This window comes from Anarrhichthys ocellatus, unplaced genomic scaffold, assembly GCF_004355925.1.
Source record: "Anarrhichthys ocellatus isolate YVR2014 unplaced genomic scaffold, GSC_Weel_1.0 scaffold34, whole genome shotgun sequence".
Lineage (NCBI taxonomy): Eukaryota > Metazoa > Chordata > Actinopteri > Perciformes > Anarhichadidae > Anarrhichthys > Anarrhichthys ocellatus.
In genome coordinates this window covers 3,315,992-3,336,686 of record NW_022280064.1, presented here as the reverse complement: position 1 = coordinate 3,336,686, position 20,695 = coordinate 3,315,992, and the positions used below count along the sequence as shown (strand labels likewise).

At 43.1% G+C, this 20,695-nt stretch overlaps 2 protein-coding genes across 2 annotated transcripts in view; both read right to left on the bottom strand.

The window, feature by feature from the left end:
- Positions 1-1,087: 1,087 nt before the first annotated feature.
- On the bottom strand, positions 1,088-6,583 carry cfap206 (cilia and flagella associated protein 206). Its single transcript, XM_031866178.1, has 12 exons — positions 6,432-6,583; positions 5,921-6,004; positions 5,562-5,652; positions 4,933-5,121; positions 4,420-4,587; positions 3,749-3,963; positions 3,427-3,546; positions 3,107-3,305; positions 2,487-2,627; positions 2,094-2,287; positions 1,691-1,834; positions 1,088-1,578 (listed from the first exon to the last, which is right to left on the bottom strand). Exons 1-12 carry the CDS (start codon positions 6,546-6,548, stop codon positions 1,357-1,359), a joined length of 1,884 nt encoding a protein of 627 aa, XP_031722038.1. The 5' UTR covers positions 6,549-6,583; the 3' UTR covers positions 1,088-1,356.
- An 829-nt stretch (positions 6,584-7,412) lies between these two features.
- Positions 7,413-20,695, bottom strand: part of LOC116393742 (uncharacterized) — a 20,299-nt gene continuing 7,016 nt past the window's right edge. The window contains exons 7-23 of the mRNA XM_031866308.1: positions 19,953-20,113; positions 18,467-18,613; positions 17,422-17,524; positions 16,926-17,054; positions 16,166-16,348; positions 15,612-15,853; positions 14,538-15,425; positions 13,877-13,973; positions 13,633-13,740; positions 12,054-13,439; positions 11,591-11,713; positions 11,339-11,467; positions 10,980-11,172; positions 10,602-10,726; positions 10,048-10,232; positions 9,495-9,628; positions 7,413-9,364 (exon numbers count right to left, since the gene is read on the bottom strand). Of these exons, the coding sequence (XP_031722168.1) occupies positions 9,132-9,364; positions 9,495-9,628; positions 10,048-10,232; positions 10,602-10,726; positions 10,980-11,172; positions 11,339-11,467; positions 11,591-11,713; positions 12,054-13,439; positions 13,633-13,740; positions 13,877-13,973; positions 14,538-15,425; positions 15,612-15,853; positions 16,166-16,348; positions 16,926-17,054; positions 17,422-17,524; positions 18,467-18,613; positions 19,953-20,113 (4,566 nt within the window). The 3' untranslated portion in view covers positions 7,413-9,131. The remainder of the gene's footprint in view (positions 9,365-9,494; positions 9,629-10,047; positions 10,233-10,601; positions 10,727-10,979; positions 11,173-11,338; positions 11,468-11,590; positions 11,714-12,053; positions 13,440-13,632; positions 13,741-13,876; positions 13,974-14,537; positions 15,426-15,611; positions 15,854-16,165; positions 16,349-16,925; positions 17,055-17,421; positions 17,525-18,466; positions 18,614-19,952; positions 20,114-20,695) is intronic.

Here is a 20,695-nt window from a genome sequence, read left to right as displayed (position 1 = left end):
ACCAAAACACAGACAATGAGGATGATAATAAAGAGAATAAATATAAAAACAGGTTGAACTGTACTTGTGTAGTAGAGGACGACTGCTGGTGCTAACTGTGGAGCGGTGTGTTTGTAGGATGGATTTGGTAACAATGGTGAAAAGTACTTGAGTTGAATTTAAAGTACCTCAAGGCTCAAGTTTCACTACCAAATGTATTTGTTCTGTTTTTAGTCGCAGTCATGAACAGAAGGGCGTTTTCATATTAGGTGCGGTTGATTCGTACCTTGTCCAGTCGTTAAATGTTAAAGTTTGGTAATTATTAAGAAACACAGAATCAAGGCTAAGTTTGCCTTTAAACAGCAGCTGTTTGTGGTGTTTTTTTTAAGTCAAATCTTCAGGGTTTCATGGTTATGCGTCATTGTTTTATCCTTTGACCTGTTTCTAGATATGCTTGAACTTACACTTGGTAGTAGGTGAAGCTTTTTTTCTACTTTCACGTCTCCATCTCTTGAAGCTCTTCTCATCAACATGTTAAATCATGTAATTGGTAATTCGTACAGAATTCTTGATTAAAATGTTCTTTCTTAGAGTAGTTTTCCTCCGACTGCAAAAACACCACTGACTCGACTAAGAAAAAGATACGACTGCGATGCAGGTCAGCGGAACATCCGACACGTTGGAGTCAAATGAAGTCTGTTCGATCAACAGGCAAACATTTTTACGAGGGCTGGTTTTGAAATGTGTCCTTCTGTTGCTTTTTAAGGTTATATAATGTCTGCGGTGACATCTGTCGTGGCTTATGTCAAATTTAAGACAAAGCCGAACCGGCAGACATGGTAGAAATAAACCAAGAGCTTAGTAAAATCATTGTAAACAATGAAAAGGAAAACAACAATCTCTATCCACTGCTAAAAAAAACCCAAAACAGATTAATGATTTGACCATGAAGTAAAACTTCTGTTAGGACACAGTTGTGATGAAAGAGACTGTCATTTGGTGATTGTCGTGTAGTAGCTACATTTAGATGTAAGAGGTCTTCTTGATGGATAATTCTGGTTTATTACAACCTATTATTATTATAGTTTGTTCACTATCGGTATGACTTTGAGTTGTGCGCCACACCACAGACTGTATATAAGAAGCTACACACACAACGCTGCGCACTGTTTAACCAAAATTTGTTTCTGAGAAATGCCAAATGAAAGATGAAGGAGAAAGGATGAAGGGCAATACTTAATCACAGGAGTATTCATTTAATGAAGGCCGTAGCTGTACATACGTACTGTATAGAATTAACTAAATGCATGAGAGGAAAGATTTTAACTGCTACATTTTCTGTCCCTGCTTTTGTCTTTCATAACGTTGCGTGCATAATTATTCATCCACAGGCCTGGTCAGGTCTGTTTTGACCACGTGTCCGTCTCTTTGTCCCCTCAGACCAGCCAGGTAGACCTGAGGTTTGGGCACGTTGCTCTCGCCGTCTCGCTTGCTCTGACAGGCCGCGTTCTTGGGCAGCCAGGTCTGAGAGACGTTTTCCCGTCTCATGTGGCTCATATCCGTCTGCACCGAGTGCGTCACTTTGGTCCTGAGATCAGCCTAGAATTATGGCATAAATATATATATATAGCTGCGTTTCTTTTAATCTTAATATCTTCCCATAAACCTAATTTGCATGACAAAGAATTGCATGGAGTGAATTCTGGCTCACCAGTTTGATAGCTTTTCTCCGCAGCTCCCACTCGCTCCACTCGTATGACTTGACGATGTTTGTCTCCACCGGGTGGACGTCTGTCTGTGTGCCGCTCTCACACCTGGTGACGGGCTTCGCCAATAAACTCTCTCCTGGCTGAATCTGCAAGAACCACACGGCAACAACTCAAACTCCCAGTGAAGTCAGCGTGCAATACTGTCAGCCAAAGTATCCTCCATACTCCCACCAGATGTAGGAACAAACTACATAAATAAAGTAGAAGAAATAAATAAAGTAAAGAATTTCAAACCCTACATGTAGCAGAATGAATAGTACTCTGAGTGAGTGCTTTCAGCTCTTCACATACATCATAGGTGTCCTAACTATGGGACTGTGTACTTTGAGGATACTCGATGCTCACCTCGGAGTAAGGACTGACGCAGGACAACTGTTGGTGCAGTTTGAGGAGCTGAATGAGTTCAGGGGAGTGCTTGGCTTTCTCTGTGACCTCTGCGATGAAGTCGTCTGGACTGGAGGCAAACTTCAGGGCAGCCTCTTTGGAGCTAAAAACATAGAGCTTCTCCTTGTGTTGAAGGACTCCGATGTGTGGATTACCTGCAACATTGAGGATGCTCTTCATATAGAATCCCTCCATACAGAATATATTGTGTATATATATATATATAGAAAAAGATTAGAGGGAATAACCAATGTTACCATGACATTTTACACATACAAGGATAAGAATTGGCAAATGTGTCCCAAACACAAGGAGTAGAATTGCTCGCTGCTTCGTGCATCATGAGAACAGTACCTGGGAGTAGAAGCCCATCTCTGTTCACAAGCGTGTAGCCACAGACTCCGTTATACTGCAGTGGCAGCTCATTGAAACTGGCCGTTGTTTCAGGCAGGAGCCATTCCTGTGTCTTCATCTCAGCCGGAACGATAGACTCATCTGGAAGGCATAATAAAGCAAAACAACCACATTTAAAGGGAAACCCATTCTGTTTGTTATCGTGTCTAATGAAGTCTCGCTCAAGGGGAAGTCTCGTTCTAAAATCTCGTTAGATAGCACCAAGCTACACTTTCTGTACTCTTAACAAAACAAACTAATTCCCGGTACTCTTCTCTCCAACTCTCACTCACGTTTCACGTCTTTCTAGATCTCAGAAGGAGACTTCTCCTTGAGCGAGACTTGGGTCGAGAGAGGTAAATAAAAATGTTTATATCTCTGTAGGGTTCCTACCATAATGTTGTCAGACACAAAAAACAATCTGAGCCTGTCAGTGGCAAAAACAAACTTTTAGTGGACGTACATTGATGGTGAGGCCTGAAAGGATTACGTTGCATTGTTTAGCGGCTGCAGCGCACACCTCGCGCCTGCTTTACCACGGAGAGAATAAACCACGCTTTACACACCAACTGCTTCCATACCTGAGGACTCGGCCATTCTCTGGTCGTCTGTCTTCACCTCGGACGCCTCCAGCAGGCCGTCCAAATACGCCTCAGAAAACATCTTGGCCTGAGAGGCAACAAAGGGCTGCAGGTTGTGCATGATGTTGTTGAGGATGTTCAGCAGCTCGGCCTCATCCTGAAGTCCAGACCACAGCTGTGACAGGGACTTGAACAGCGGCTGAAAGACAACATGAGGCGTGACCGAAATGAGGCTAAAATAATAAAAGAAAACTATTCCTTTAAGACAAAATACAACAGAATAACAAGAGCAAAATAACAGAAGGGACCAAGACACTTACAAAAACCTTTGCAGTTAGTACAGCCGTCTGGGATTTCACAGTTTCTTTCAGCATCTTCATCTGTGATGAGAGCTCAGTCTGCAGGATCTCCACATGCTTGGCACATAAACATGCATCAGACTGGTGGTAAAGGGAAAACAAAGTTATTCTTCAACATACATTTCACTCTGAGACATAAAACATGAATTCACCTGCCTTCTTTTGCTCAATGAGCTGCAAAAATGGGTGTTCCTCATCCTCTAAACTCACATTATATTAGTAATAGATATGAGCTACATGAAAATACCGCATTGACACAAACCGTAACTCTGTGTTACCTCACCAGTAACATTTTGAGGAACACTTCATGCTGCCTGACGTTGTAGAGCGCCTGTTTGAGCAGGACAACGGGCACGTCACGTCCACCAGGCTGACTGTCACGGTCCGCTAGCTTCTCCAGCAAAGCGGTGTATTTCCACGCTACAGTCTGTGATACACTCAGCTCGTTTTCAACGCTTCTACTGGTGACTGGAATGGCTTCGTTGAGAACCGCAGGCACTGTGGAGAGAAATTGATTATTGTGAAGAAGTCTGAGGATGTTGTAAAAGATACAAAATGAAAAGCTTTCACTCTTGGTTGAATAAACATGACACTTCTCTGGACAAACTAAACCTAAATCTGTGTAGTTGCAACTTCGTGGAGGCAGAGAGGCAACTGTTTGCACCTCAGATTTGAACCTCAATTCCCAGAAATCCTCTAATGGATGTCAGCGACCTCTCCACTGAATGCTGCTAATCTTGCCACCTTTATACCTGCTCAGCTAGCAGGAGTAAGACATTCTTCCCTGAACCAGCCAGCCCCACTTTACTCAGAAGAAGGTATTTATTACATAAAACCTTGCAGAATCCTTAATGTAAATATTCTGCTAAGCACCTTATCTGTCAGATTTGCAAAAGGCACATTGTCTGTAATGTAACATGTTTGTTTTTCCGTCAGTGGCCTGGATTACTGTACTTAGTTCACGGAGGTCAGTCTCCTCGCCTCCCTGCTTGCCGGCTTTGTAGAAGAGTCGGATCCCTGTGACGATCATGGTGAGCTCGTTGAGCTGCTGCTCCTTGTCCCTCTTTAAGAGCACCATGAAGGCTCCCAGTTCAGTCTGAGGGAAGACGCTCTGCAGGGCCGCTGGGACAAGAGGACGAGAAGAAGCCAAGAGTCGGGATACAGTTGGTGCATAATTTACTCTGTCTTCTTTTATGTAAGTTGCTGCATCCAAATAAGTCTGAAGTTGGGTTCATAGTATGTTGAGAAGCCGGGAAACATAAGTGAAGTGGCTCAACATTTTAACATCAAGCCCCCCATAAATGTCTACAAAGCAATGCATGATTTCAAAGCTGAGAGGAAACTCGTGCTGTCTGGGGCACTGACACATCATTTGATCGTTTTTTTTAATGAGTGGCACTCCCCTTCATCCTGTACCATTACTGACTATAGTTCCCCACAAGCTGAAAGAATAAGTTAAAGTGAAACCTGCAGCCTCATGCAAAGCATTGTCGTCCGTAGGCGAGCCCATGCCGGACCGCAGCTGGATGTAGGTGATGATTTTACGGTACAAAGCGTCCGATTCGTCCCGTGTTTTCACTCTGCTGTCAGTGATCTCTCTGCTCACCGCACTCGGCCTCGACTCCGCCACGCGGTGGATTTCCTCAAGAAACTCACCTGCACAAACACAAGTAGCTGCTTAGTCATGATATTCATATTATAAACAAATGGGAATTTGAATTTTTCTGCCTTTAAATGTTTTTGTGTTAAAATATGCAGTCCTTTAAACATTCTAAATTGCTTCTAAAAACAATTTTGATTATGAATTAATTGTTGGTCGTATATCGATCCAAATGTTAGAATATTGTCTGATTTTAGTTTCTACAATGTGAAGGTTTGCTGTTCTTCTGTCATAAATCAAACAAAACACTGACAGATTAATTGATAAAGATCATCAATAATGAAAATAATCTTGAGCTGCAGCCCTCTAAGTGGCTAAACTATGCATCAAAAACTACATTCATAAAGACAATACTTGTAATCCATTTGGATTTAATGCAATTGAGTTTATTCCTCATTATGGAAACAGAGGGTTTGTCATTTCATACAACGCTTACGTCGGGAGGTGTAATTCATATCAAAATACACCTGCATCTTGATCGTGTCAAGGGACGGGCTGAACTGGTCCATCAGTTTATCCAGACACAGCTGCAGGGAACATGGCAGAGGGAGGTAAGGAAAATAAAAAAAACAGGTGTACTCTTGCAGGTCAGTACTCACACTGTGTGTGTATTCACAATGTGTGTGTATTCACTTATAGATCATAGTGTAGTAACTCAGTCTAACGACATCAAAATGAATGTCAACATACTTTCGAATATACGACCATAGAAACTTGAATAAATAATCTAATTTATTTCTATTATAATCATGGAGGTTGGGGGTTAAACTAAATAAATAAAATACAGTAACTCACCTCTTTGAGTTTCTGGACGTCTTGTTTCGTCAGTGTTCGATCAACATTAAACCCATTTCTTGGGTCCAGCACCACAGCTTTCACCTGAGAACATTAAGAAAGGAAACAAATATATATAAAGCTATAGAGTATTTATTGCACACAAAGAAATCTGTGCAATACTACAATTATTCTGTCTGTATATATATATTTTAGTTATTTACTTTTATGTTCTTTACAGTTTTATTACTTATTTATTACTTGCTTTGATCTTGTTTTTTTACTATGTCTCTTGTTTGCACTATGCTGCATGTAATCCTGTACATTTCTCCACTACAGGACTAATAAAGGATTATATACATATTACATATCTTAAAGCAGTTTATAAAACAGAGCTGGGAGCCACTCATCAAGCTGAGGTTTCCAGAGGGATAGTTCAATATTTTACACCCAATAAGTTAAAAGTCTTTTGCCTGTATTATCACTCAAATGAGACATAAAGAGAGTTGTAACCTTAACAAGCTTCACTGACCATGAAAGCCACCAAAGTGTCCGTCACCACGTGTCCTCTCAGTGCGCACTGCTGCACTATTTCACCAATAATGTTCTTAATCACGCTGGCGCGCGCTCTGGACTTCTCCACCGACATTTAAGCAATTTATCTTATCGCTAAAAGGTTCACAGTTAATTGTTACCGATAACAGCTGAGCTGGCTACGTCCACAACAGTCTGTTGATAACTGGTTGTCACAGTAACATCGTGTGCGTGCGCAATACTGAGGGACGTATGACGTGAACGAGTCCAGTAGAGCGCGCTATAGATCGTGGGGTCCATGTTTACTTCCGGTCAGAAAATAGACTGGGACACGTGTGGAGCGTATACAACTGTGAAATAGTTTATTATTAAAGTACTGACGCTCAGTTTCTGTCATTTAAAAAGGAACGTCAATTATTTATCAGAATATGATTTTAATAATGACTTATAGTAAATAAACAGAAGTAATGTTGACATTCTTGGCAGTATGACTATGTATTTCAGACAGTTTTTTTTTACTTTATTGGAATCCTTGTGCAGAAAAAGTAAAAATTAAATAATTACAGTAAATCTGCCAAACAGTTTAACATTGGTTAAGTGTTAAACTGTACTTTACTGGCAATAAAGAGGGTAAATGTATTAATGCTCTTTGAATACAGCGATTGAATTTAAATCATGTTTGAATTAGTTACAGCAGTAGTAATCCCATCTTAGCAATTATTTTTCAACTGAATGTTAAAAACAGTTTTGACTTAACAGTGTATTGCAGTAAATGAGGAAAGCTTGAACATTATGGGCAATGTTTGACATTAAAATGCATACAATGGCACTGGTAGAAACGTCCCATATATGTCCTGCTTAGGAATGCATTTACTTCAGCTGCTACAGTGAAATACTGTAACAGAACCGTGCGTTTTATCCCCAGGACGTACGGCGAGGTGTGTGCCTGTTGTACAAAAAAGGAACAACGCAAAAGAACGAGGATTAAAATATTTATTATAAAAACAGACATGACATAAATATCATGGTTTGGGTGAAACATTGCTAGATTCAGTTCAGACTGTTACAGTACGTTGAGGAGGAGACCCAGAAAACAAGGCACACTGAGCAGTTCAGAGAATTGTGTAGAGGCAGAAGTAGAGATCCCGGTCACATTTCATGCCGATTTCCACTTAAGAGCTGAACTTAAGATCACATGATAAACCCCATGCCTTTAGGGAGGCACTTCACAAAAAGCCAAAAGAAAAACATGCACCTAAAGGAGGACATGCAACAAAATAAGCAGCATGCAAAACAGAACAGAGCAACATTCAAACTAGTTAGATTAAATATAAATATACAGGGTTGGCAAAGTGGGTTTTCAGAATCAATAGTATTGAGATAACTGCAGCACTTTTGGAACGCCTTTCAATAACGTTAACACTACTGTGCAAGTGTCAAAAACACACAATGTTCTCAGATCAGAAAAAAAAAAAAAAAAAAATAATAATAATAATTAGTGGCAAGACACTGCACTCAAATAGAAAATAAAGAACTTCAACTTCAGAAAATAGACAAACTTTACCAACAGTAGCATTGAACATCACCTGCTTATTCAACAGACTGAAAGGCAGTACCAGACCAATACTTCACATCGTTCTCCATGGACTTTTTCTTCATCATTACCAGCTGCACACTAACCTTCCCAAAACCAAAAGTTCACTCAAGTGGAGGATCAACATGTTTACGAACCATTAGCGACACACGACTCTGCTGTTTTTGAGAACACAAGAATACACATTTTCTCCTCTCCAGTTCACATTACTGCAGCAAACATTCAGGTAGAATCATATTTTTGCTTTTGGATATTTCATGAGTATTGGGGCCACTGAGAGGAAAATTAGAGTTATATACAAAAGAGATTGAGAATAAAAAAGGTGCAAGTTTGCAAAAAAATAAGAAATTAAAATGAGTCCTGAGAAAACCAAATCACAAAACATTCTGTAAGGAAATTCTACAAGAATGTGAAAAATAGTTATATTTTGAGAGGAAAATTATTGAAATACGACATGGTTTTTATTAATATTTTTCCTAACAGTGGCACTAATCCATCAAAACTATTATTTAATGCTGCTATAATAAAAACTAAATTATAGCTGTGAACACGGCACAGATCCAGACTTCAACATGAATGCAGCTTTCACCATGTCGATCACATAAAAAAAAAACTAATTTACTTTAAATCGTTGTATAAATACACATCGTAATTTGATATTAGATTTATATATAATTTGGAGTCTCTTTATGGGCTTAATCTAGAAACAAAGTTGGCAGACATCGATTAAAGGCCAGCTTCAAATCTAGTCCCTTAAACCACGAACATGCGCTTAAATTCTCGAGACAGAAATACTTTCCCAAAATGGGAAACTTACGACACATTAGAAAAAAGGTTCTTTCTTTGACAACGGCATCGACTGACAGGAATTTCATGGACGTAAACATTACTTTCATCCGTGCCATGTTGGTGGACCTCAGTAGATAAGACTCACTGATGACGAGGGTTAAACTGACTCCACAGAAAACTCAATCCATAAAGAGACTAATATATAAAAAGGGCTTATAATGGCTCATACCAATCCATGGCACTGTATTATATACACATACATATATATTGCACTTGTAAAATAACATTAAGTGGTACGTTACACGGCGGTCCGTCTCAGAAGCACTTCCTGAAGACGATCTGCGGCCCGTGCTCCTCGTATTCTTCCTGACAGATCCAGGCGGCGCTGAAGGTGGGCAGGTTGGCGAGCACTGCTCCGCCGCTCCACACCGAGAAGTCTCTGTCCTCGGGGCTGGTGACGCGAACGCTCTTCCCCATGTCGGCGGGAAGCAGTCCTTTGATTTCAGCCTGGAGCCGCTCAGGCAGGCCCGGCAGCAGAGTGTTCCCGCCTTCAGCAAGAGACAGAAAGAAAATGTTATTCCAGTCAGTAGAAGTTACCTGGAAAGATGCGTTTTTGAGTTCATCTTTGAGCCCTTCTGACTGTTGTGTAACACCGTAACAAAACAAAACAACGGTTACCTGACAGTACGATATTTCCCAGGAAGCAGCGCCGCAGGTCGATGTCTGAGCTGAGGATGCACTTATAGACGCTCTCGTGCATCCCGTAATGGTCCCGTCCAATCAGCTCGGGTTTAAAGAGAATCTCAGGGGCCCTGCATGAACGAGGAAGTGGTAGACCTCTCTTATAAACAGCCTACTAAAATAGGTCTATTTGACCCTAAATGGACCATAATGTACTAAATGAACATCATGCTGTATTAAAGAAGACTTGAAACTAGAGATTGAGACCATAAACTCATGTTTACTGAGGTAATAAATCAAGAGAGAAGTAGAGTCATTTTCTCATAGACTTCTATACAACCAGAGGAGTCGCCCCCTGGTGGACACTAGAGACAATTTAAGACACTTCCACTTTGGCTTCACTCGGCAGAACCACCTGGTCGTTTCCCATCCTAACAGCTAATGAGATGTCAAAACAAAGAAAGAACAAAGTTCTCACATGTCCAGTGTTAATATTGATTTCCTTTAGGACCCCACTCAGTGAAGCAGGACATGATGTGCAGACAGTTACCTGAACCTCTCCGGGCCAAGTGTGACGATCTGTCCGTCTGGCATGGTGTAATGCATCTCTCTGCAGGACCCGCGACTCAGTTCGGCTTCATAGTCGACGGCCACACAGCAGCAGCTCTCCTTCATCTCCCTCACTATCTCTATCTCCGCCGTGGTGCGCATGCACACCCCTTGTTCCTGCAGAAGCTTTCAGCACAGGCACACCAATAATGGTCACTCCTGCAGTTTAGCTTGCACCACACAGCAACAGAACATGTCGTCATGAATATCCTTACACGAGTGACTTGAATTCATTGATTTCACTTAATTTGCTCGCCTGAAGGATTACCTACTTATTTACGATTGATTGCTTTTCACGTAAAAGCATTCTCAGATTAGTTATTGGTGCTATTATAGCTTTTGTTGTCGTGATTATTAATGCAATATTTAGTTATCGAAGCACGACCCAAGACTATCTCGTCTAAGCCCCGGAGGTCCACTCTCTCCACCCATTAGATGAGTCATCCATCAACATCACTGACCATAAATTCTGTACCAAACAAAGCGAGTGAATACCTTTTTCAGATGCATTGTAACGTCGGCACCAGCCAGAGGGAAGCGCTGCACGGCATGAGGTAGACAGTATCCCTCAAACACAGGCACACTGTGGCTCACTCCGTCGCCAGAGTCAAACACCACACCTTCAACGAAAACAAAGAGTTCATGAAAAGAAATCCTCATTCTTTTTGATCCGAGGAGGAAAATAAGGCTTTAAAACAGCTGTTTAAACATGCCAAGAGGAGACTGAAGTCCAAGACAGTATTAAGTACTATTAAGTCCTCATGAAATCACACATTAGTAATTGATGGATTATTAAGTATTCATCCAGGCAAATCTATCCAACATAATGCATAAGTGAAATGCATAAATAGACGCGTCAATTAGCCAAATTACCAGTCGATCTCCCTGCAGCGTAAAGTGCCAGCACCGCCTGCATGGCCACGTAGGTGAAGGGAACATTGAAACACTCAAACATGATCTCCACCATGCGCTGACGGTTCTGCAAGGGGTTCATGGCCGCCTCGGTCAGCAGGACAGGGTGATCTTCTGGCTCCACGCCGAGCTGCTGGAACGTGTGATGCCAAATCTTAAAAAAAATAAATAAATAAAAAAAAACAAAAAAAAAACAGAACAGTTAAGAAAGTCCAGGTCACAAACCCATTCATCCTGGTCCTCCAGATGACAATCCAAGCATCCTTTTCATAGAAACACTCAGTGATCTGATATCAGGCATGTGCATCACTACTCTTTACCTTTTCCATTTCATCCCAGTTACAAATGATCCCGTTCTTAATGGGATGCTTCAGAGCCAGGACCCCTCTCATGTGTTGCGCTTCATGTCCAATGTAGATCTCCCTTTCAAGGTTGCCATTCATTATTTCCTGCAAAAAACAAAACAGTGATGTGGCTTTGACTCAGACCAGCCTTTTTCTGATTAACTATTAGAATGCATTCTCTCTTTTACAGAGAATATAAGAAGAAATACTTTAAGTAAATGCACTTACCTCATATTTTGGCATTCCAATAATTGTTGGGAATATAATGTTTGGGAGGTCTTGATCTGCAAATCCTGCTTTCATCAAACCAGACCCCGTATCCAGGACTATGGGGGTCTTGAAATATGTCATCTGCAATCACATTAAGAAAAATATCCATCTGAATCAAATGAACAATAAAGCTGACGGTGCACTGCAATGTTTGGTCATTTTTCCTTTATGCACAATCTGGTTCTTAACAGTCTTAATCACTTTAAACTGCTGGCAGCATGGAGCGCGTGTAATCTGCTAAATTACAACAACAGGTGAGGGAGGTGTGTCTGGAGCCAACAGTCCTCCGTAGCTAAAAACTGTAAAGGAAGCACACTTTAGTGGTCCAATCAAATGTCAAGGATTAAATTCGTCCAGTCTTTATGCTAAGCTAACCACGTTAAAAAGTGGCCACCCTGCAGTATTACAGTAGATGGTGTACCTCTCTCATGTCGCTATTAAGCTGGGCCTGAATCCCAGGTGACCTAGAGCCTGACATCCTCATGGCCTCGGAGCTCTGCACACCATCAGCAAAGCCTTCATCCCGCTCATCTCTTCCACCGGGGTCAAACTCCAGAGGCCGGTCAGGAGGCAGCTGGGGCGCCGACTGCTCGTCTGCAGCAGACAGAGTCCGGACTTCCTCTGCTGGGCGCAAATCTTTTGCTAGCAAACACTCGGGTACTTCTGATGCATCCTCTTCACCTTGAGTGGTTACTTCAGACAAGTAGTCTAATGGAACATTGCATTTTTCAGTGAGCACATGGTTGTTGTTGTTATTGTTGCTGCTGCTGTGTTCCTTCACATCTGGATTGACAAGAAAGTTGCGAGCGACGGCTGTAGTTGCATTCTCAAGCAGTGCATCGAGTTGCACAAAACCGGGATCTTGAGCGACGGAGGGCCGAGCTGGATCCTGCAGCTCCGTGTAAGGAGGAGGTTCGTGTTCAGCGAGGTTGTCGTGGTTCACAGGAAGTGGAGCCCTTCTTGGCTCGGGCACAGGAGGACGGTGCGAGTTCCCACCTGGGTCAAATGCACCAACATCTGGCTTCATTCCAGACGGTAAAGACGCATCTTCACGAGATTTGTCTAATTTGTTCCCGTAGATACGTTCCTCTTCAGGAGATTCCTTCAAATCAGAGGTGGCTTTATTAAACGCTAACGAGCAATCATCTTGACACTGGGAATCTGGAGGTTGAACCAAGTCTTGTGGCGTAGCCTCTTCGGCATCATCGGGACCCGACCCCGCTTGAACGTCTTCAGTTTGACACGTTTCCTGAGAATCATTCTGGACCGAAGGTGTTGAACTCTGTGATCTACAGCTACCTGACAAAAGCTCATCACAGAGGGCTCGGTCTTCCTTATTCTCACTTCTGGCCTTCTCCATCACAGAACATTTTACAACCTTTCTAGCTTTGTCCTTGCGCTTCTTCGCTTCATGTTCTTTGTCCAAACTCTTCTCGAGCTTCTCCACCTCCCTTTTCTCCTTTTCCAGTTGTAGCTGAAAAGCCTCCCTCTCTTTGCTCGTACTTGACGGCCTGTTTGTATCCGGAGATTCACCCACAGAGAGTTCCTCTTCGGGGTTTTCTTCGCAGCTTCGGAGCTCCTGGATCTTCAGGTTCTCCTCCATGATCAGCTCCTCCAGGATGTGGACTTTCCTCAGCTCCGTCAGCAGGTCCGGCCTGCTGTGAAATGCTCCCGTGGCCGCTTCAGAAGCCTTAGCGTCGCTTGCAGATCCAGCTGATCCGGGCTCACTGAGGTGGTCGGACTCCGCAGGTTCAAGGTAATCCTCGAGGCCAAGAACACCGGCTTCAGCCAGCTCACTAGACGACATCTTTAAGAAATGAGCACAAGCAGGTGAAGCATGAGGAATGCAGGTTTGCGCTGGCTGTATAAACAGTTCAGTGATGCATCACTTTGTCCAGTACTTTGATCTCTAGGAAATGTAGTGAAGTGCATACAAGGTTTTAGGAAAAGGAAAGTGCTGAACCCAGCTGATAAAATCTATTAACACAAACCAAGCGTACCACACCGAGCTGGTCCTCACTGTCCCACGGCGGCCACTGACGGTGCCCATCCTCCGACCTCAGCAGGGCGTCCAGCACCGCCTCCTGAGCCAGAACTTTTTCTTCTTTCTGAGGAGGAAGACGTTTCAAAGGGCTGTTTTAACTTGTGAAGGGCATCGGACGTTAATATTTGACACTTCACATGATTGCCGCCCTAAAATGGCAGCAATCATCTGCTCTTTTACTCAAACGGTGCATCTCCTACCTCTAGTATTTCATCAGCCCTGTCCAGGATCTTCTCCACCGCCCTCAAATCCTGCTGCTCCTTCACATCCCAGTCATTTAGGGAGATATCGACCTCACTGAGGGGAAAAAATAAAAGCAGGAGAAGTGCCATTGTTAGAGTTTGATTGTGACAGTAAGTCAGCACTATCAAATATATATTTAATGTTTTAAGCACACATCTATGAAATCAGTATAACAGAACTAGTGTTAATGCAGTATGATTTAACATGTAACCCGTTTGTTTTAATGTTTAACTTATTAAAGAATTTAAGCTTTTTAAATCCACTCTGGAAACTCCTGAAAATATTGGTGTCAGGAAAACATGCCTGAGCAGGAAAGTTTGGGAATTCTCCCGAGACCCCATTAGAAACATTAAACTTGGGTGGGACCATAAAAACATTACACCATTATTTCCAGGGCAACAAAGGAGGAGTTTAGAACATGAGGTGAAGCATTAACCCCAGACGGAGGAAATATACAAGACCGTGTTCAGAGCAGGGAGATCAGTTCTTTGTTTAAAGAATAAACTCTAGTGCATCGAACTCTGACCGCGTCCAGGGATTTCTTGGAACATTTTCAGGATTCCAATAGCAGCATAATAACAAAACAATTTTTTGATATTCTATAAACCGATGCGTTACCCGTCCACAGCATCGTCGTTCTGGTCGTGGAGGTCATACGAGTCCCAGAGGAGAGTAGGAATCCCCTCGGTGGTGCAGATGGACTTGTCTCGTCCATCTGTAATCGTGCTGGAGAGGACGTGGCGAACGGGACTCAGTTCAGGATCCTCCACACTGCTTTGAGAGTGTATCGTCCAGTGGCCGCTCTGCGGGCCTCTGGGCCGCGTGCCTCTCAAAACCTCCGTCTGTGTGGGCTGATCTCGAGACCTGTCGGATTGGTCGACGCTGGTGCGGGGGTCGGAGGGATTATGGGATGGCAGCTCTCTCTTTTGCGGCGTTGGGTTCTGCGTGATGGTGACCGTGTACGAGTTTTCCAGATCGTCTACCGGCAAGCTAAGCCAAGGATTGTTGGGCAGCGCCACCGAGCGCTTCACTTTGATCTCCAGGTTGAGGGAATCCACGGTGACTTTCGGGACGATCTGGATGCTGGCCCCGGAGGAGCTCCCCACGGAGCCAACGTCCTCACAATCTGAAACACTGAAGGTAATGTCTTTGTGGATTTGAGGCTGGCTCACGGCTCCTTCCCTGCCCCCCCACACTTCCGACTGGCTGCTCGCGGCTCCATCGAAGCCCGAGTCGAATGAGCTGAGGGACGGGAGTTTGCCCTCGGCTGACGCCACCGCAGAAACCGCAGTCGCGGACATTACTATAAGACGGGCCTCTTCCGTACCACTTTCACATTTACCGACGTCCTGAACATCTTTAGTCGTTCCGTTGGTAGCGCCGTCAGCGGAGGAATGGTTTACATGGCCGCTCCGCAACAGCTCGTACTGCCACTGTAAGGCCAGCTGGAGGTGACCGACAGCCACAGGTCCCGAACTCATCATCAGTTTCCTCAGGGTCAAGCACCTGATGAATAAAAAAAAAAAACATTAAAAAATAAAATAAATAAAACTGGTCGTGAAACAGGACCAGAAAGAAATGTTGTGGTGTGGATGTGTGTCAACAATGTTTCTGCTACGCCAATTGTTGCAGTTTATATCCACGTCCGGCCAAAATCTAAGGTGACGTTAAACGCCATGTTCTCTCTCTCACCGATGAGACATCTGCTTGCCCGCCTCCTGGACCTCATCATCCAGAATGGCTTTAGACAGATGGCCCAGATGAACCAGCTCCTCCGTATCTGGAGGGGGATTCTTCTTCAGGAAAGTGGACATCTTGTACCTCCACGCAGGGATCGTCCCCCAGCTCCTCCTCTGAACACCGTCTCCACCGACTCCGGACAGCAGCAGCTGGAGGACGTTCTCACAGAGGACCAGACGGTACCAGCTGTTGGCCTGGAAGAGGAACACAGTTTGGGGTAGTTTAGGGACAACACTTTAACTTACAAGGGTTTGTATTTGTCATTGTACGACAGGGTTGCACAACGAAATGTAGATTGTAGTCCCAATTTGCAAACCAAAAAAAAACGATGTTATAAATGGAGGGTGGATGAAGGAGTCATATTCAATGAAATGTTTCCCTTGCTTTTAAAAGGTATGATGAAAATGACGAATTATTAAAATGGTTGATTATTTTCTGACAGTCAACCAATCTTTTCAGATACAGACATGACTACTTTTAAAAGTCCTGAAAGGCCGAGAACTTGCCTTGTTGTAGTGATGGTGGTAGCTGGAAACTGCTCTGAGGGTTTGGAGGATGAAGTTCACAGCGGAGCGGAGCTTCTCCTTCAGCCTCTCCACATCCAGAACCCAGCGCTCCCTGGTCTGACCGTCATACAGCAGGATCTCCGATACCGTGTGGATCACATCTTCAGCACAGAGAATGAGTGCCTGGTGGGGGAGGAGGGTTGGAGTTATTTGAAGAGAACATTACTTAACAAAAAAGGAACTCATAGGGAATATGACAGTGTGAGAATGGATGCATGACTGATATTTGACATCTAAATCAGGAAGAAGACTGAAGATACTACAAGGAACTTTCATTTTGTGTTGATTCTGGCGGTCCCTGTGGACAACAGTGGTACTGTTGCCATCAGCACCAGAGTCCCTTTAAAAAAAAAACATCCAATTTAACTGCCGCAAGGTCTGACAGTCTGCCCGCTCCGTCCTGGTTCCTCCCGTGCCTCCCTTCCCCCTCCAGTGGGCCCAGCAATACGGCCTTGTCCTGCTGGAGTCTGAGCTGAATAAGTTTCTGGTGAACTTGATGCCGCGGGGGATCGGTCCCAATGTTAAGCAGTAAGAATATCCACCATCACTGTATAGAAATAGCCAGTTTGCTTTTGCAGGTCATATAGAGGCATCGCTCTGAAATTGAGGCCAGTTAAAAGATCCTTGTAGAAACTTTCCGAATCTAAACTGTGAAAATCTGAACCACAATACAGTCCGATTGAGGCTGGGATTACAGTACCATGGCAGGCGTGTGAACGGACGCCTGAAATTCAGAAACCAACATCACGGCCTCCGCAGCATCCTTGGCGATCTCTATTTTGTAAGGCTGGAGTTTCTCTTGAAGGAGAGTTTTGATCTGCTCTGTGATCTGGAAACAGAAGGAAACACGTTTTGGTTCATAGAGGTAGTCTGCCAATTAAAACCACAGCTACGTACTTTGCTTTAAGTACAATCACTATACTCAGCAGAGTGTAGGAAAACAAATGTGTCTTTCTGGAGAAAATGAAAAGCAGACTCCTTAAGAGCGTCTTTCAATACCAGCGAACACGGCGAAGATCGCCAAACTCGAGGCTTCAAAACGTCAGTCCACAAACCAATGAGTGACGTCATGATGACTACGTCCACTTCTAATATATGTTCAGTCTGACAGCTTTCACACCAGTCCGAATGAACCACACCAAAAAAAGGAGGCAAACGCGCCACAGTTGGTTTAAAGTGTGAAAGCACAGACTCACCTGCAGAGCATCCTCTCGCAGCTGGAACACCTGTAACTGGAGACGTGCCTTAGAGAAGGCCTGCTGCCACAGCAGCTCCACTTTCTCCACAGCAGCAGTTATCCTGTAAAATACAAAAAGACACCTTCAATTCATATTTATTACATTCATATTACAAACTAAGTTTCCAGAGCAAACTGTTGTGATTTGGGCCCATAGAAATACTAGAATTGTGGTTGTATGCCTCAGCAAACCAGTCAAGTAGTAGTTTCCATTCATGTCATCACTTCAGACATGCATGTGAAATGCTAAAAAAATTAATTTGATCATTTATTTTACAAAAACTGGCACAAAATTGAATCTATTTACACAACATTTTTCCAAGTTGCCACAAGTGTAACCAATGTTAGGAAAAAACAAACGGAGGTTCCATGTGCTATATATTAATCTATTCACATGTTTACAAGCTCTACTTACAGCCTCTCCCCTCTTTGCTCAGCGGAAGTTTCACTAAATTTTTGTCACATGACTGTTGGTCTCAGCCGAATCAAACATGGTTTCCTAGTTGAGGAGCTCAGAATTTCATGATTTTTACTCCGTTTAGAGTCAACGGTTTATTTGAGCAACATTCTACATGAGACATGTAGATGATGAAATATCACAATTTTAAGCTTAGTTTCGGTTGCTTTTTCTGACTGAAGCGTTCCTAACACATGATGTGTTCAAGGACCTTCGGAAAGATGATAATCTGACGATGACAGTTGTCAGAGCTCTTGGCTGTGATGAACGGTGTGGTTTTGGCGATTGTTTAAGGAAAAACACGTTTTTTCCATCCCGCCGGCCGGTTTTGGTGTTCAGATGGTTAATTCCTAATTTATTTACCATGAATACATCATGTTACCATGAAGTCTCAGCTATGACTGCTTAGACAAAAAAACACTTTTCAGCCAACAGAAACCTTACTAGTGAAACTAATTGTTGCTTTGGCTGTTGAGCAACACGGGGTTGCGACATTGTATGGTATGCGTGGGAAGCGTTGTTACGGAGGAGTAACTGCCTGCAGTACCTGCTGTGGTTCTGCAGCATGTCGAAGGCGGTGTGGGTGAAGAGGGCCGTGCCGGCCATCGCCTGGTAGCACGGCTCTGTCTCCGGGTAGCGCAGCTTCTCCACAACACTCTCACAGTGCGTCAGCAGTTCATCCAGCCCCAGCTCCCTGAATACCAAACATGCATCCAGATATGAACACGGGTTAGTTTGAAGACGGTGTAGAGGGTAAAAGAAATTGTTATCTCAAACAATGAAGCATTTGTTTTTTTTGGTAATGTAACCTAAACAATGGTGCACTTTGTTGGCAGCGTGGAAAACTAGCTACACTTAGAAATAATATTTATTTTTTTACAATCAACACTTAAAATGATAAAAGGCACTTGGGCTTATCACTGTCTGATCAAAACTTTTTAATGGACTTAATGAACTAACAGTACACAGAGTCGATACGAGCACAGCAGTTTAATCAGCTTTTGACTGGTTAATCCCCCTCGCCTGCGTGTTCATATAGAGTGCCACAAATATAGAGATTTTAAAAGATCGCTTCCAGAACAGGTTTTCACGATCAGCAGATGGATCTGTTAGCAGTTTAGCTTTTGAAATCATGCTAAAAATTACACATCCGCTTTCATAAAATTCTGTAGTCGGTTTGTTTGCTTTCACACCACAAAAACTGCACCTTGTGACCGAGATTTCAGGCAATCTCGGTTTGGTTGTTTGATCCTTACGAGGGTTTGATTAAGAGCTTTCACACCAGCCCAAACATACCGCACTAACAAACCTGTTTTAACCAAACCAAACAGGTTAGGTGTGGAAGCACCCTATGCGTCATTTTCAGTGAACATGGCTGCCAACTTTAAAAGGAAGTTGTGTTTTGTGTTTGAGATTCAAGTTCCCAATATGTTCACATACAAGCAGTTAAACCCCTGAGAACACTGCTGCTCCAAAACAGATAACAGGGTGAGTTCCAATACCCAGACTACCATACTACTTAGTATGCCAGGATTATCTTTTTTAAGATGTCCCAACACACAATATGTCAAATGCAGAATGACAAAAATGTGACCAGGATGTTCTGCATCCTGGTCACATTTTGCAGTATGCAAACCAGCATGCTTTTCTGGCTATTCTGATATTTGAGCAAAAGTTCAATGTGCCATGTTATGAGAACGTAGTATGTCCCAATTGAATGAATACTGCATGCAACAGTACGCACTTTGTAAGGGTCGCTGTAGTATGTACTAGACGTAAAAAGAAAAGTACTCCATTTGGAAAGCAGTAAATCACTCAAAGATATTTGCATTTTAAGTTTTTCCACCTTCACAAAGCTGAAATACAAATAAGGAAACTATCCCTGGAGATCATCAAATACATCAGCACCTTATTTGAGATAAAGCTGGGTGAAGTGGTGGTTATCCTGCATTGTCTAAAATCATTAAATTCAGACCATCTACTGAACCAACGTTGGCCTATGGGAGGAGTAGAGAAACAGTAGTGAGCCGAACCTCCTGAGCTGCTGGAACTTTGCTTCGTTGGTGGAGCAGAAGTGTCGGAGCTCGCTGAAGGTGGAGGGCGGCGGCAGCCTGGACAGAGCCTGCAGGGTGGAGATGCACGAGGGCAGCCGCTGGACCACAGACAGGAACTCCTGAACAAACTCATCGATCTCCTGCAAGGAGGAGCAGCACCGGGACAAGAGTCAATGTCAAAATGCAAAGACGGGTGATGCCCAGTTTTCACGGTGGACTTCGTGTTTACATCATGGTGCTCAAAGTTGATGGACAATGTCTTTTTTCTCATGTTTAATTTTTAATGTGACAATGACTGACATTAGCTGCCCAGAGAATTGTTTTTGTTGCTGCCGTTTACATTCCTCATGATACAAATTTAAAAGAAATGCACTACTGTGTTTGTTTTGTATATCATGCATTTGTTGTGCCACAGATGAATTTCATTGTGCATCCCTGTGTTGCAGAATGAATAAATGATCCTTGAATCCTAATGCATTACTCATAATGATTTTATAGTGTAATTTTATGATAAAACAAGCAAGTTTGCTCTGATTTATGTGCAACAGAAGTTGCTGTATTCGCTCAACCTACATGTAGTGGAGATGATGTAGTTGCATCCTAAAATGGTCTCCTATAGGACGAGAGCTGCCATGGTTAATGAATACTGTCATCATGGCAAAATGCCCGAGATGAACATGTATGAATGTAATGGGAAGAGGGGGGGGGGGGGGGGGGGGGGG